This window comes from Leptopilina heterotoma, unplaced genomic scaffold, assembly GCF_015476425.1.
Source record: "Leptopilina heterotoma isolate Lh14 unplaced genomic scaffold, ASM1547642v1 Lhet_125, whole genome shotgun sequence".
NCBI lineage: Eukaryota > Metazoa > Arthropoda > Insecta > Hymenoptera > Figitidae > Leptopilina > Leptopilina heterotoma.
In genome coordinates, this window is record NW_025110845.1 from 78,601 (window position 1) to 94,872 (window position 16,272).

General features: G+C 33.2%; 1 protein-coding gene across 2 annotated transcripts; it reads right to left on the reverse strand.

The window, feature by feature from the left end:
• Nucleotides 1-5,787: 5,787 nt before the first annotated feature.
• LOC122512734 lies at nt 5,788-14,859 on the reverse strand. 2 transcript variants are annotated; one of them, XR_006302661.1, is made up of 3 exons: nt 6,937-7,117; nt 6,493-6,765; nt 5,788-6,362 (listed from the first exon to the last, which is right to left on the reverse strand). XR_006302661.1 is itself a non-coding variant. In XM_043628765.1 (3 exons), the coding sequence occupies exons 1-3, from the start codon at nt 14,660-14,662 to the stop codon at nt 6,300-6,302; spliced, it is 369 nt and encodes a 122-aa protein (XP_043484700.1). In that variant the 5' UTR covers nt 14,663-14,859; the 3' UTR covers nt 5,788-6,299. The 2 variants fall into 2 exon arrangements, 1 of the variants encoding a protein (XP_043484700.1); XM_043628765.1 differs by lacking the exon at nt 6,937-7,117 and adding an exon at nt 14,630-14,859.
• Between the last annotated feature and the right edge of the window lie 1,413 nt (nt 14,860-16,272).

Here is a 16,272-nt window from a genome sequence, read left to right on the forward strand (position 1 = left end):
GAAAAAAATGTGCCTCTTTGTGCGTAGAATTAGAAAAAAAATATTTAAACAATAAAAAAATTTTTTTTTTACATTTTTTCCTTCTGTATATATTTTTAAGACGAATAACATATACTTATCAATACATATTGATAAAATCTAACACAACATAAATTATCACTGTTAAAAAGAACAGTTTATAATTACACTTTTTAAATATTTAAATAACATTAATTATAAAACATTTATTTGTTTATAAATAATTAAATCAGTGTTGTTAAAAATAACATTCAATATAAAAATCACGAAATTAATTAATTAATTAATGTTATTTAAATATTTAAAAAATGTAATTATTAACTGTTCTTTTTAACAGTGATAATTTATGTTGTGTTAGATTTTATCGATATGTATTGATAAGTATATGCTATTTATCTTAAATATATATAAATTCAAAATTTGAAAAGCAATAATCCCTCTATAATTTCTGATAAAGAAAAAAAAATTTGGTCAGAAATTGTTCGAGTTATGAATTTTTTTGACTTATTCACATTTTTCGGTTTTTGTACGGGCGGGTGGGAACGCTGGATATTAAAAGTTTATTAAAAAAATTCACAAAGGTCAAATTTTAATAAGCAATAACTCTTCTGAAATTTCTGACAAAGAAAACAAATTGGTAGAAAATTGTTCATGTTATTTATTTATTTATTTATTCATAAATCGAATCATTTTCGACCAAATATTTTTTCAATGTCAGAATTTAAGGCGGAATTATTGCTCTTTAAATGGTGATCATTGCAAATTTTTTTGATAAAGTTTTAATAGCTTGCGTTCTCACCCGCCTGTTTCAGAAAATCGAAAATTTTGAAAAAGTACAAAAAAAAATTCATAACCCGAACAATTTTTCACCACATTTTTTTTCAATGACAGAAATTAAGGAGGAATTACTGCTCTTTGAATTTTTGACCATTGCGAATTTTTTTATGAACTTTTAATAGCCAGCGTTTTTATCCTCCCGTTTCAAAAAACCAAAAGATGTAAAAAAGTCAAAAAAAAAAAATTCGTAACTTAAGCAATTTTTGACCAAATTTTTTTTTCTTTGTCTGGAATTAAAAAGGAATTATTGCTTTTCAAATTTTGACCATTGCGAATTTTTTTAATAAACTTTTAATAGCCAGTGTTCCCACACGCCCGTATCAGTAAACTGAAGAACGTGAAAATTCAAAAAAAAATTCATATTTCGATAAAATTTAAATGCGAGCTAATGTAGCAAAAAAAATATGTGTTGAAACATTTTATAAATAATATTAAATAGCTAGTGCCCCACCCATTCCTTATCAGAAACGTCTAAATGATCAGTTTCCAGTGAATCCAAGCAAATTTTACAAATTTGTCCGCCATATTGGATCCGCCATTTTGAATTTTCAAAATCTGACATCGGATTCATGATCAGCGATCCTTGAAACCCCTGAGTAATCAGTTTCGAGCGAATCCGAGCAGTTTTTTATAAATTTGTCCGCCATATTGGATCCGCCATTTTGAATTTTGAAAATCTGACATCAGATTTGTGATCAGCGACCCCAAAAACGTAAGAGTTAGTCATTATTCAGCAAATTATAACTATTTTTGCAAACTACTATGTAAATTTGTTTCCATAATTTTTAATAAAGTTTACAATAAGAGTCGAAGTAATGACGCCATTTTGAATTTTCGATTTTGCCACTTTTCATTCGAAGCAGTATGAGCTTACGAGTATTTAGATATGTAATAAGTTTATTTTCATTAGAAAACATTTTGGGCAGAGCTTTGGTCCGTTTGACGTGGAACGTCCCATATATATATATAATAACACAGCCCCACAAAAAAAAGTGTCGTGCGCGGCAGACCAGACTAGTCATTCCCTATGTATTTTGACGCGCTGAACACGAATCCGAAGTCCGTTTTGCTCCATCACGTCAGGATTTTTTCTAACCTCAAAAAATCTGTCGGATTTTGAGAGGTAGGCTATTTTTTCTTAAATTAATGGATTTACTTCAAACTTGGTAACTAGGGGTTTTTTGGGTCGCTGATGACAAATTTGAAGTTAGATTTTCAAAATTCAAAATGGCGGATCCAATATGGCGGACGAATTTTTTAAAAATTGATAGATTTGCTTCAAACTTGGTATCTAGGGGTTTTTTGGGTCGCTGATTACGAATTTGAAGTTAGATTTTCAAAATTTAAAATGTTGGCTCCAATATGGGGGACGAATTTTTTAACTATTGATGGATTTACTTCGAAGTTGGTATCTAGGGGTTTTTTGGGTCACTGATTACGAATCTATAGTCAGACTTTAACATTTTGAACCACCTGCACGGAAAAAATGTCCGTGCACCGCTTGTCTCACTTCCAGTGCAGTTGATGCAGAGGTTGTCCGATGGAAGTGCGTTTGCTGTCTCTAAAAAGGGCCGTATATGATCCCTTCTTAAAGTGTAAGATTTGTACTGTAATTAAGGACCATTGGTGCACATATAGAGATAAACAGTGCACAGAAATTTTTTCCGTGTGGCTGCTCCGAAAGATTTTTTGGTAGAGTGTTTTGTAGCGGGAACTGTAATTTTTTGTTTTGTAATGAACTACTCTCAAAAACTGACAGTTGGCTTTTTTCATTGAGGTAATAATGTGACAATAAGATGTAAAAGTTAAATAATAAATTTTTAAGCAACGAGATAAAAAGGAACTTAAATATCCTCTATCCTTTACTATCTTATTCCTTAAAAATACATTGTTTACCTTGTACGCTTTGCACTTTTATTGTGTTTCAGCACAATACTAATCCTGCTGCTTCGATAAATGTAGTAGGCGATGACAACTGCCCGAAAGGAGATGTGTAGAATGATTCGCTTTCTGTTTATCGAAGTAACGAAGCCATCGTAGGCGCGCTGCCCTGCAGGGGGACGTTAGGGTGTGAGGATGATGCCGTAGTGTGTCCGACGACGAGTTGACTTTGTCCTCGTCAAAGTCGGAAAGCTCTCATACTTAGGCCTGGGGAGGTATGAGGGTTATCACCCCTAGGACGGCGGACTCACCTGCGATCGGGCCAGGATCCCTAACGTGCAGGTTTTCACATAAATCATGGCTTCTCAAAATCAAAACAATAATAAAACTCCAAAGGCTTCAAAACTTAATTTTGCAGTAACAACGTCGGAACACTTATGCGACAGCAATGCAGATGCATTTTGTTACATATGTGGACAATTCGATGTCCCCAAAAATCGTAAATCAATAAATGAAAATATCAAACAGATCTACAAAGATTATTTTGATCTTGAGATAACCAATCAGGATAAAAATTTTGTTCCACATAAAATTTGCAGTTCCTGTTACACAATGTTAACTCGTTGGAATCATAAAAAAGAGGATAAACAAAAGTTTATAAAGCCAACTTTGTGGGAAAAACCATTAAATCAAAAAGATTGTTATTTTTGCAACACCAATGTGCAAGGATATAATAACAAAAATAAAAAGAACATATTGTATGCTAATGTCCCCACTGTAAAAAAACCAGAAATTTCATGCAATCCACCTTCTTCTCTCAAAACCTTGGAAATTGACAGTTCAACTGAAGATGTTCTAGATTTTGAAAATAAAGACATGAGAACCGATGATGAGGACGACTATTACCTTCCGTATGATGAACAGGAGATAAAGATTCGACAAACGTTTAACCAAGAAGAACTTAGCAATCTCATTAGAGATTTAAAATTGCCGAAGGATTGTGCAGAACACCTAGCATCAGTGTTGAAGAAGAAAAACTTGTTATCAAAAGGCACAACAGCTAGCTTTTATCGAGACAGAGAAAAAGAATTCCGACAATATTTTACAAAAGATGAAAATCCGTCGTTGGTATATTGCTCAGATGTTGTCGGACTCATGAATAAATTAAAAACAAATACATATATACAAAGATGAAAATTGGAGACTATTTATTGACTCTTCGAAAAGAAGTTTAAAAGTAGTACTACTACATAATACTAATATTTATGCTCCAATTCCAATAGCGCATTCAACGGAAATGAAAGAAAACTATGAATATATGAAAAACCAGGTTCAAAAAATATAATAGAAAATCCCCTAATCGACCCTTCAAAGGTGATAATTCCATCCTTACACACGAAACTAGGAGGAATGAAACAATTTCTCAAAGCCTTAGATAAAGAAGGAAACTGTTTTAAATACCTGGAACAAAAGTTTCCAGAAAAATCTGATGCGAAACTAAAAGAAGGGGTTTTTGACGGACCACAAATTCGCAAATTGTTAAAAGATGAGCAATTTATCACCAAGATGAATAAAAAGGAGAAAGCCGCATGGCTTAGTTTCAAAGCAGTTGTCGAAAATTTTCTGGGTAATCACAAGAGTGAAAATTGGGAGCAAATAGTTATCCGAATCAAATTTTTACTAAATAAATTAAATATCTTAAATAAATCTCTATAAGCTCTTAGATTTCATATATATCGACAGCACAGCTGCCCGAATACAGAAACCTGCTTAATTTGAAAAATATTTTCGAAATTAATTAATAATTTCAAAATTTACAAAGAATCCAGAAAAAACGGTAGCATGGTGGGATACGAGCCCACGACCTTTCTATTGCCGGTAGACTGCTCTGACCACTGAGCTACATGCACCCCGAGATTCTCCGAATTCTTTGACATATACTATCCCTTCTTACGTTATTTTAATGATAACGTAGGAAGTTTCTTAAAGATGGTAAGCCTAGTATTTCAATTCATAGGCAATTATAATTATAGAAAGTGAATTTATCATTCGGCAGTTAAATATTAAGAAGAAAGAAGCTACCAATTATCCGAATCAAATTTTTACTAAATAAATTAAATATCTTACATAAATCTCTATAAGCTCTTAGATTTCATATGTATCGACAGCACAGCTGCCCGAATACAGAAACCTGCTTAATCTGAAAAATATTTTTGAAATTAATTAATAATTTCAAAATTATCAAAGAATTATCTATTCTATTATCTACCGGAAATAGAAAGGTCGTGGGATCGTATCCCACCATGCTACCGTTTTTTCTGGATTCTTTGATAATTTTGAAATTATTAATTAATTTCGAAAATATTTTTCAGATTAAGCAGGTTTCTATATTCGGGCAGCTGTGCTGTCGATACATATGAAATCTAAGAGCTTATAGAGATTTATTTAAGATATTTAATTTATTTAGTAGAAATTTGATTCGGATAATTGATAGCTTCTTTCTTCTTTGCAGGTATTGTTTGCAAACACAAACATCCCAAGCGGAAGAGAGTGAGTATAACAATAGTTAATTAAATTAACCATCAGCTAATTTACCTGTCTTCTTTTTTTGCAAATTTTGCTTCTTAGTATGTATCTGCTGAGTAAATATTGCTGAACTGTCTCATTCTATTTTGTAAATAGAAGAGGATAATAGAAGCTAAAACTTCTTTTCCATGTTCATAACAATTAATAAAAAATTCATTTTTTTAGTTAACTAACTCTAGACATTTTTCCAAAATATCCAGCTTCGGTAACTTTTAAAGTTTTTTGCACTTTTCTATCACATACCTGGTCAATATAATTTCTTGTGTTTGCAGAACAATGTTTGTAAATTTTCTGTTTCATTGTTAACAAGCTAAACTTGAACGCAATATGCCTGCATACTTGGTGATGTACCCCTTTCGCTGCGTGTATAATGTCCAATAAGTCACCATTTCAGGTCCGTCAAGCTAGAACCTCCACAATAAAATTTTAAATAATCAACTATACCAGATTTTAGGAAACCTTCTGGTTATCTTTCTATATAAATATCATTTAAATATTAACGCCAAAATCCCATAGTGGTGACCCCGACTAGCACATGCACGAAATTTGAATCTGTGCATAACTCGTGCATCCAGTATGGAAAAGTGACTAAAGTGATGATTAACATTTAAAAAAAAAATCAAGAAAGTGTTGGTGAAAAAATTTTCAAAATTTTCTGGACTCTACGGTGGAAAAACTGCAAAATTCTCTCCAAGCACGTGTTTGATAGGAAGCACATGATTCCTTTTCAACGGACGCCATAATGGAGCCGGCAGCAGCACATTTTTCCAACCTTAATTCTTGTTCCATGATTGAAAAACCAACTTACAACACTTTCCTTATATTATCACTTACTCCAAAAAAAATCTTTTCCTGAAAATTTATTCTTTTAAATCTTAGAAATTTTATTCACTTCACAAAATTTTACAGCTGGTCCCAGAACTTAGGACGATAACAGGAAGCTTTCCACAACATTACAAGGTTCTTCCTGTCAAGGATTACTTCTCCTTGAGACCACTTCTTAAAGTATTTTCTTCATACGGACGAATAATAGTTCCCATCTAAAAAAAGGAAAAAGGACATCATTTCGAGTTTTGTTCCTGAGACAACATTTTTTTTTTGCTTTGGGAAACAGCGCATGGGCAGTCTACTCTGAGCCCATGCTAACAGGTATGTTTCGCTTCATTTTACCTGCTGAAATAACAGTTTCCCTTCCTTAAATTTGTAAATTTTCTCATGGCCACCGTGTTCGAGACTTCGAGGAAGCATCATCAGAGATAAGGTGAATGAGAGGTCAACGCTGTGGACACGGTCAAGCTCCAACTGATGTCTATAAATAATTGAAGTAATCGAGGACAATTCAAAATCAACACACCAAGGACTCCAAGGACGTAAAGATTGTCGGGAAAATATATTTCTAAGTAATAGAAACAGTGGTTCCCGACCAACTTCGATTCGTCGCGTCTAAAAACAATTTAATCAATTTTAATTTTTATTTAATCCACATTTGTAATAATTGTATTATTGATTTTTTTACCTTTTTTAAAAAAAAATTTTTTTCCTTTTTTTCAATTTAAAATTTTTTTTTTTTTCAATTCTTTTTTTTATTTTTTTTTACAAAATAAAAAATATTACCCTGTGTGTTGTTAATTATAAGGGACTATTTATTTTATTTTTTTTACATTATCGTCCATTGATTTTAAATTATTGACAACTTGTCTTTTTGTATTGTGGTTTTGTATCGTCATTTGACCTGGGCATTGGAGACACCTGCAACACCCTGCAATTACACCTCGTATTTTTATTATAAAATTAGTAATATTTTACTTATTTTTTTTATCGTCTTGTCATTGGACGCACTAAATGCGGATTGCACACAATTTAAAAAAAATTAAATTTTATCTTTCTAAATAATAAAAATTTATTTTGTGCTTTTGTCATTTACATTAATATAATTATTCTGTCAAAAGGTAAATATTGATCAAAACAATCTTATTTAGTTTTATGTTAGTAAAATTTAAACTTGATTAATTTACTAGTATAATTATATTTCTCAATTTTTTTGTTGCCTTGCTCAACCAAATACTTAATAAAATGTCAGAAAATGCAAATAGTGAAGATTACATGACAGATGATGGTGCCGAGGAGGAAGTTGACGTCGCTGGCGGTCCTCCCGGAAACAATCCTAGAACAGTGGATAGTTTTAGACAAATTCTTAAGTTGCCAGGGTTTTATCATAAAGAACCTATTGTTTGGTTCGCAGAAATAGAATTACTATTCGATTATGCCGGTGTCCGAACGGAGAAAACCAAGGCTGGCGCAGTACTGGCTGCGTTGGATTTCGATACTGTAATGACTATCAGCGACATTATCACTCTCGAGGTTCCCCCTCCCGATTTATATCAAAAAATAAAGCAACGGCTTATCTCAAGCTTTTCGGTTTCTTCAGAATCGCGTCTTAGACAATTATTGAAAGGAGAATTGTCTGGTGAAGGAAGGCCTTCTCTTATTCTTAGCCGCATTCGCAACCTTAGTCAGGATAAATGTAGCAACGAGGTAATAAAGACGGTTTTTCTTGATCAATTGCCAAGCAACTGTAGATCAGCACTAGCGTTAAGTGAAGTCACCGACATAAATAAATTAGCGGAATTAGCCGATCGTTTTGTCGAAGTGGCGGGTCAGAATTCTTCGTGTACTTCTGCAGTTTCACAAAATCCAAACGATGAGTTACTTAAAAAAATTGAAGCCTTAACCGCGAAAGTCGATGCCATTTCCGCACAGGATAGGTTCCGTTCCAATCAACGCTCAGGTTTTGATAAAAAAAGAAACAGAAGTAAATCCAACAATAGAAATTTTAATAACAGAAACAATTCGAATTTTAAAAATAGAAATTTTAATAACGATAATAATAACAGGAGAAATAATTACAATAACAAAGAAAATAATTTATGTTTTTATCATAGCAAGTTTGGAAATAATGCTAATAAATGTGTACCACCTTGCAGGATGCAACCAGGAACTTCCTCGGAAAACTGAATAAGCCGCGTGTAGTTAATACAATAAATAATATTATTTCTTAAAAACGTTTACACATAAATGATTGTATTTCAGGATTAACATTCTTGATAGACACCGGATCGGATCTTTCAATAATTCCTGCAAATTCCCAAGACAAAATTAACCCTTCCAATTATGTCATTTTTGCTGCAAATAATTTGCAGATAAATACATTTGGTAAGCGCGCGTTATCTATAGATTTGTCCCTTGGCCGTAAATTTCCATGGAATTTTTGCATAGCCTCAGTGCCTTATCCCATTATCGGTGCCGATTTTTTAAACCACTTCGGATTATCGGTTGACCTCAAGAATCGTCGACTTACGGATTTATCGTCTGGAAGCAAAAGTAAAGGTAAAATTAAAATCGCTTCCATAACAGGTATTAGAGCCATTGACGAGTCAATTACTTTTTACCATATTCTTTCTAAATATCCTGAAATTATTAATCCGGGAGATAATGATGAACATGGTATATTTCATCACATAGTGACAAACGGTCCTCCGGTCGCGCAGCGCCCACGTAGGCTTCCTCCGGACAAGTTGGTTGCGGCCAAAGCACACTTTAAATCCATGGTCGAATCGGATAAATGTCGACCCTCTAGTGGCTGTCACGCATCTCCTATCCACATGGTCCTGATATCAGATGGTCAGTGGAGAGTTTGTGGTGACTACAGACTTTTAAACACGGTTACTATCCCAGATAGATTTCCAATACCTTTTCTCCATGATTTTTCTATTAATCTTCGTGGTACAAAATTTTTTTCTAAACTAGACTTACACGCGGCGTATCACCAAATTCCTGTATTCCCCGATGACGTACCTAAAACGGCGGTAACTACCCCCTTTGGACTGTTTGAGTTCCTGCGCATGCCATTTGGCTTGCGGAATGCAGGTCAAACTTTCCAAAGATATATGTTTAAGGCCTTAGGGGATTTGGATTTTATATTCGTTTATCTGGATGATATTCTCATCGCATCCCGCGATATAAAGGAGCATGAGAGTCATCTCGATATTGTTTTTGGTAGATTGAAATTATACTCTTTAAGCCTCAATTTGGACAAATGTATTTTTGGACAGTCAGAAATCGAGTTTTTAGGCCATCACATTGATCAAAACGGTTCTCGCCCTACAGCGGAAAAAGTCAAAGCGGTTAGGGAATTCGAAAAACCGAACACTATTAATAAATTGAGACGTTTTTTCGGTTTAATAAACTTCTATCGTCGTTACATTCCTCATGCCGCGCAAATCCAGCGACCCTTGAACGCCTTTTTACACGATACTCGGAAAAACGATAAGCGTGAGGTAAATTGGACTCCAGTCGCGGAAAATGCCTTCATTGCACTAAAGGAAGCTCTTGCTCAGGCCACTCTTCTTGCCTTTCCGTCCCCTGAAGCTCCTACACGTCTTGTAACAGATGCTTCGGACTTGGGGATGGGAGCAGCCCTAGAGCAATATTTGTATGGATCCTGGCGTCCTTTAGCTTTTTTCTCGAGAAAGTTTAATACGGCACAAACAAAATATAGCGCATATGATCGCGAGTTGACTGCCATTTATGAATCTGTAAAATATTTCCGTTATTTTCTGGAGGGTCATGAATTTAAGGTATGCACAGATCATAAGCCTTTGGTTTATGCCTCGCAGAAAAGTACGGAAAAAGCTTCACCCAGACAACAAAGGCAGCTTTCTTTTCTATCTTAATTCACAAATAATATCGAATACCTTCTAGGTGAAAATAATGTAGTAGCTGACTCTTTATCTCGCGCAGATACGATTAGTTTCCCTACGGAAATCGATCTTAATGAGCTTTCGAAAGCTCAAATCGACGACGAAGAGTTAAAATCAATTTCTAATAACAATAATAGTTCTCTTAAATTTAAAAGATTCCATTGGAATAACATTTCATTGATTTGTGATGTGTCAGGTGACAATCTTCGTCCCTATATTCCTAGTTCTATGCGAACTCGAATTTTTCATCTTCTCCATAATGCTGCTCATCCTGGTGGAAAGCTCACTAATAGGTTAATCCAAAAAAGATATGTCTGGCCTTGCATGAACAAAGACATAAAAGAATGGTGTCAATCTTGTCTTCATTGTCAACGAGCTAAAGTCTCGCGACATAACATACTGCTTCCTTCTCAATTTGTTGCTCCGGATAGTCGTTTCCGTCACGTCCACATGGACATCATCGGTCCACTGCCGGAATGTGAAGGATTTAAGTATTGTCTTACTTTAATCGATAGATTTTCTCGTTGGCCGGAAGCTATTCCGTTAAAAAATATTGAAGCGACAACGGTTTGCCGTGCTTTTTTCGATTGTTGGATATCTCGTTATGGTTCGCCTGAGACTCTCTCAACAGACCAGGGCAGCCAGTTCGAGTCGAAACTTTTTTCTGCCTTGTTGAAACTTTCAGGTTGCAATAGAATAAGAACAACACCTTATCACCCCGCTGCTAACGGGTTGGTTGAACGTTGGCACCGCACTCTTAAAGCTGCGATTATGTGCCATAATAATTCTAAGTGGATTCATTCTCTTTCCACAGTCATGTTGGGACTTAGAAACAACGTTTTGGTTTCGGGGGCATCGCCAGCCGAATACCTCTACGGTACCACCCTCAGAATACCGGGCGAATTTGTTATTCCAGAAGATTTTTCCGCTAATCGACAAATCTTCGTGGAAGAATTTCGGGAACACATGAAATTGGTTAAACCAGTGCCGGTTGAGCATAGGCACAAAAGAAAAATATTCTTTTTCAAAAATTTATTTAATTGTTCTCATGTATTTGTCAAAGTTGGTACAGTTAAGGGCATGTCCAAGTTGTAAAATGTAAACAAACCAAAAGGTAAACAAACCAAGCACTAAAATCGCACTTTTGTAATAGCGATTTCTCCCACAAAAATTAATATTTTTTCACATTCTTTACAAAAATGGAAAATTAGAGTTTCAAAGTGTCCAAAAAAATCATTTTTGGCTATGAGCAATAAAAGGCAATTAGTAAAATAACTAATTAAAATTACCTGTAAAATAGCATTTTTGACGCGTCGCGAAAAATAAACTGTTTGAGTATATCAACCGCACGGATAATGAAGAAGTTCCATGTCAGTGATTGGACCTTCAACATGTGGAAGGGGAAATTTTTCCCTTTCCTCCTTGAAATTACAAGAGAAAGGGTAAAATCTTCTTCATCGTCCGTGCGGTTGATATAGTCAAACATTTTAGTTTTTCGCAACGAGAACTCTGTTGCTCTCTGCGCGTGCGCAGACCATACTAAGAATGCATTGACAGCACCATGCTGAAGTGCACATTTTGTTTTGAATGAAACTTAGTTATTTTCTCATTTTTTTTAGTTATGCTAGGTATAGTTACCAAATTCAATACTTTAGTTTAACATTTCCATAAAGAAAATGTGAATTTATCACGGAGTAATAATAAGGAGACTGCTCTCCAGCGTATCCCCTAGTCAAACTGGTGCCAGATTTCTGTCTTGGTTCACTGAGTAGTAATGACTTTTAAAAAATAACGCGCATGTGCAGTTTGCAACTATCTTCGTCACTCTTGAAAGAACGATGAGAGAGATCATTATTTTGACGTGCGAGTTGGAAAGTGTGGTTATGTTTTACTGTTGACAATATATATTATACTATTAAATAATATTAATAAATTGTAATATAGGAAATGTGTGAGTAGATATTAATTATATTAGCATTATAGCGATTATAGCATTATATTATATTGTATTCATTCACTTTATCATACAAAGAAAAGAATTACTCCTGTTCGACAAAAATAATCTTTTTATTAATATCTACTCACACCTATATTACAATTTATTAATATTATAATATATTGTACTTACTCTTCTCTTTGCAGTTTGTTAATTAATATTTTTTCTTATTTAAATGTTGATTTTCCCGTATAGTTACTGTTGTCAACAATAAAACATAACCACACTTTCTAACTCGCACGTCAAAATAATGATCTCTCTCATCGTTCTTTCAAGAGTGACGAAGATAGTTGCAAACTGCGCATGCGCTTTATTTTTGAGAAGTCTTTACTACTCAGTGAACCAAGGCAGACATTTGGCACGGTATCTCACTGGTAGTACAGTCTCCTTATTATTACTCCGTGGAATTTATGTTTATTTATGCATATGAGATGGTCGAAAAAATGCTTCACTATAGACCGAATAGAGAAGCATTTTTTCGACCATCTCATTTGCATAAATAAATATAAATTCATATTTTCTTTATGGAAATGGTTAACTAAAGTATTGAGTTTGGTAACTATACCTAGCATAGCTGAAAGCATGAGAAAACAACAAAGTTATAGTCGAAAACAAAATGTGCATTTTCGCATAGTGATATCATTGCGACCTTGTTACAGCCTGCGCACGCGCAGCGAGCAACAGAGTTACCGTCGCGAAAAATTAAACTGTTTGACTATATCAACCGCACGGACGATGAAGAAGTTTTTACCCTTTCTCTTGTAATTTCAAGGAGGAAAGGGAAAAATTTCCCTTTCCACATGTTGAAGGTCCAATCGCTGACATGAGAATTCTTCATCGTCAGTGCGGTTGATATACTCAAACAGTTTTATTTTCGCGACGCGTCAAAAATGCCATTTTACAGGTCACTTTAATTAGTTATTTTACTAATTGCTTTTTATAGCTCATAGCCAAAAATGAATTTTTTGTACACTTTGAAACTCTAATTTTCCATTTTTGTAGAGAAAGTGTAAAAATGTTAATTTTTGTAAGAGAAACGTCTGTTACAAAAGTGCGATTTTTGTGTTTGGTTTGTTTACCTTTTGGTTTGTTTACATTTTACACCTTGGACATGCCCTTAAGAAAGCTTTAGAATGTCCATACTCAGGTCCTCATAAAATCATTAAACGAATTTCGGACAGAGTTTTTGAGGTAGAGCTTAATGGTACTAATAAACAAATTTCAGTTGAAAATTTAAAGCCCGCATATTTTGCTCTCAGTGACAATGATGATTCTGTTGAGCTTGCAAGCGAAGCGCGTTCAGAATTGCCTTCAACTTCAACGGGTGTACCAGGTGTGTCTAATGTTCCTAATCGATCCAGCATTCCAACGAGTGCTAAAAAAGATTTAAATTCAAATCAGACTTCGCCAATTAACAATAATCCTAGGTCTAGACCATTAATTTTACGTACGTATACAAATAAAAGAAAAGTTTCTTTCGATCTTTCCGGAAAAAAATAACATCTTATCGTCAGAAATTTAACTTTTAAAATAACATAGTATTGAATATTGAGATATTGTTAATTAATTCTAAGTATTAAACTAAAAAGACTGATGTGACTGCGATAAAATATTAAGCGATATCATAATTTAGTTTTTTTTAAAAAGTGCGAAGTATTATTTTAAATATTTATTATATAATTACAAATATTTTTTTTACTATTCTATGATCGATCGTCGTTATACAATATTATTATTTTACACTTATACGTGATTTATATATTAAGATTTTTACTTACCTTATTAATTTAAACTCTAGTCACGATCCCACGATATTAATTAAATTAAATAGATTATGTTTTACATTATAATGTAGGGTTAAGGTACACTCTCACCTCTACTGCCTGCCTGCCTGCGCAGGCAGGCGCCGTAAGAGTGAGAGAGAAAAAACATTTAATTTGAATTTTCTGACTCTCTTACTCTAATGTGTTACCATGTCAACCTGCAGGCAGGCAGGCAGGCAGTAGGAGCTGTGCTAGCGCCTTAAGTGATACAGTCTACGGCCACTTAAGGACAGACCGGAACATTTTATTTTTTTTCCAAAAAATGGTCAACTTTTCGAATTTTTAACTATTTGTTATGAGTTCGTGGCACTTTTGCGATAAAAATTTGCTAATTTTCTTTAACGAATGATCATTATGCAACGAAATAAAACAATAATTTCACAAAAAGTAGAAAACATCTATAGTCGGCCATTGATACAATAGTCGGACACAACAGATACAGTAGTCGGCCACCATAAATATTAATAAATATTAGCTAATCTACGAAGTTTTTTCTTTAATTTGATATTAGAACGTAAAATCTAGAGTCTTTTTGTTGAAAATAAATATTATTTTGAAAGAAACGTTGTTGTATTCTTTTATTATTACGTGTTTAAAGTCACGCATTATAGGTTATGTCAGATGTAAAAAAAATTTTACCTTTCGACATTAGTGATTTGTTTTAATTTCACGGAAAATAAGATAAAGTGGCCGACCACTGGGGGGTGGCCGAACTTACTATCACTTACCCTATTTCTCCCTTGCATCGTTGCATATTGCATTGTATCGTTACACTTGGGGGGGAGTACTGTATGGATCGCAGTGTGGTAAATTTGAATTCTGTAATATTCTCTCTCGAGATACGAGATGTTTTCTCTTGCACAGAAAAGGACAGAGCGTCCAGCGCGCGACGATTCTTTTCTCTCATGCGTAAAGAGAGAAAGTGATACGGTTAGAGTTTAGATATGTACAGTTGCGTACGGGACCACGCTGAGTGAAAATCTATTTATACTTGAAAGAATAAATCTTAATTAAATATATAATATAATTGTGTCTAGTCATTTCAAACTATTTATAATACGCAAAATATTATGGGAAACCTTCTGGTTATCTTTCTATATAAATATCATTTAAATATTAACGACAAAATCCCATAGGTAAAGAGACGCCTGTTTATCCCCGTTTATGCAATTGCTCTAATAGTCATTTGATCTAATTTAAAGGTTATAAATATTCAAATGATCTAAAGAACATTGAATATAATGTGATTTTATATAAAAGTCTAATTAATAAAATGAGTTTATTCTATAATTTATTTTTAAGCCAATAATCAAAATATCCAATTCGCATTTTCTATAATCATAAGCAATTATAAAATTTTTTCACGCAAACTTTCAACTGATAAAATAGTTGTATAAGCCAAAGTTTATTTTTTATAATTTTATAATAACCTAATTTTAAAGTGTTATAATTTTTAATTTGTATAAATTGTAATTTAACAAATGTCTGTCAAATCTAAATGTAGTAAAATATAATTTATTTAAATAAAATATCTTTTTTAAAAAATGCTAACAACCTCGAATCGTCAATTGATCAAATATTCAAAACATCTAATCGTCATTTCGTCCAATGCTAAAAACATCGAATCGTCAAATGGTCGAATGCTTAAAACATCGAATCGTCAATTGATCAAATATTCAAAACATCTAATCGCCATTTCGTCCAATGCTCGAAACGTCGAATCGACAAAAATTGGAAAAATTTGCTTGGTTTAAATAAATGTTAACTTACATCAAGCAAATTTTTCAACTTTTTCTCGATTCGACGTTTCGAGCATTGGACGAAATGACGATTAGATGTTTTGAATATTTGATCAATTGACGATTCGATGTTTTAAGCATTCGACCATTTGACGATTCGATGTTTTTAGCATTGGATGAAATGACGATTAGATGTTTTGAATATTTAATCTATTGACGATTCGAGGTTGTTAGCATTTTTTAAAAAAGATATTTTATTCAAATAAATTATATTTTACTACATTTAGATTTGACAGACATTTGTTAAATTACAATTTATACAAATTAAAAATTATAACACTTTAAAATTAGGTTATTATAAAATTATAAAAAATAAACTTTGGCTTATACAACTATTTTATCAGTTGAAAGTTTGCGTGAAAAAATTTTATAATTGCTTATGATTATAGAAAATGCGAATTGGATATTTTGATTATTGGCTTAAAAATAAATTATAGAATAAACTCATTTTATTAATTAGACTTTTATATAAAATCACATTATATTCAATGTTCTTTAGATCATTTGAATATTTATAACCTTTAAATTAGATCAAATGACTATTAGAGCTTTTGCATTAACGGGGATAAACA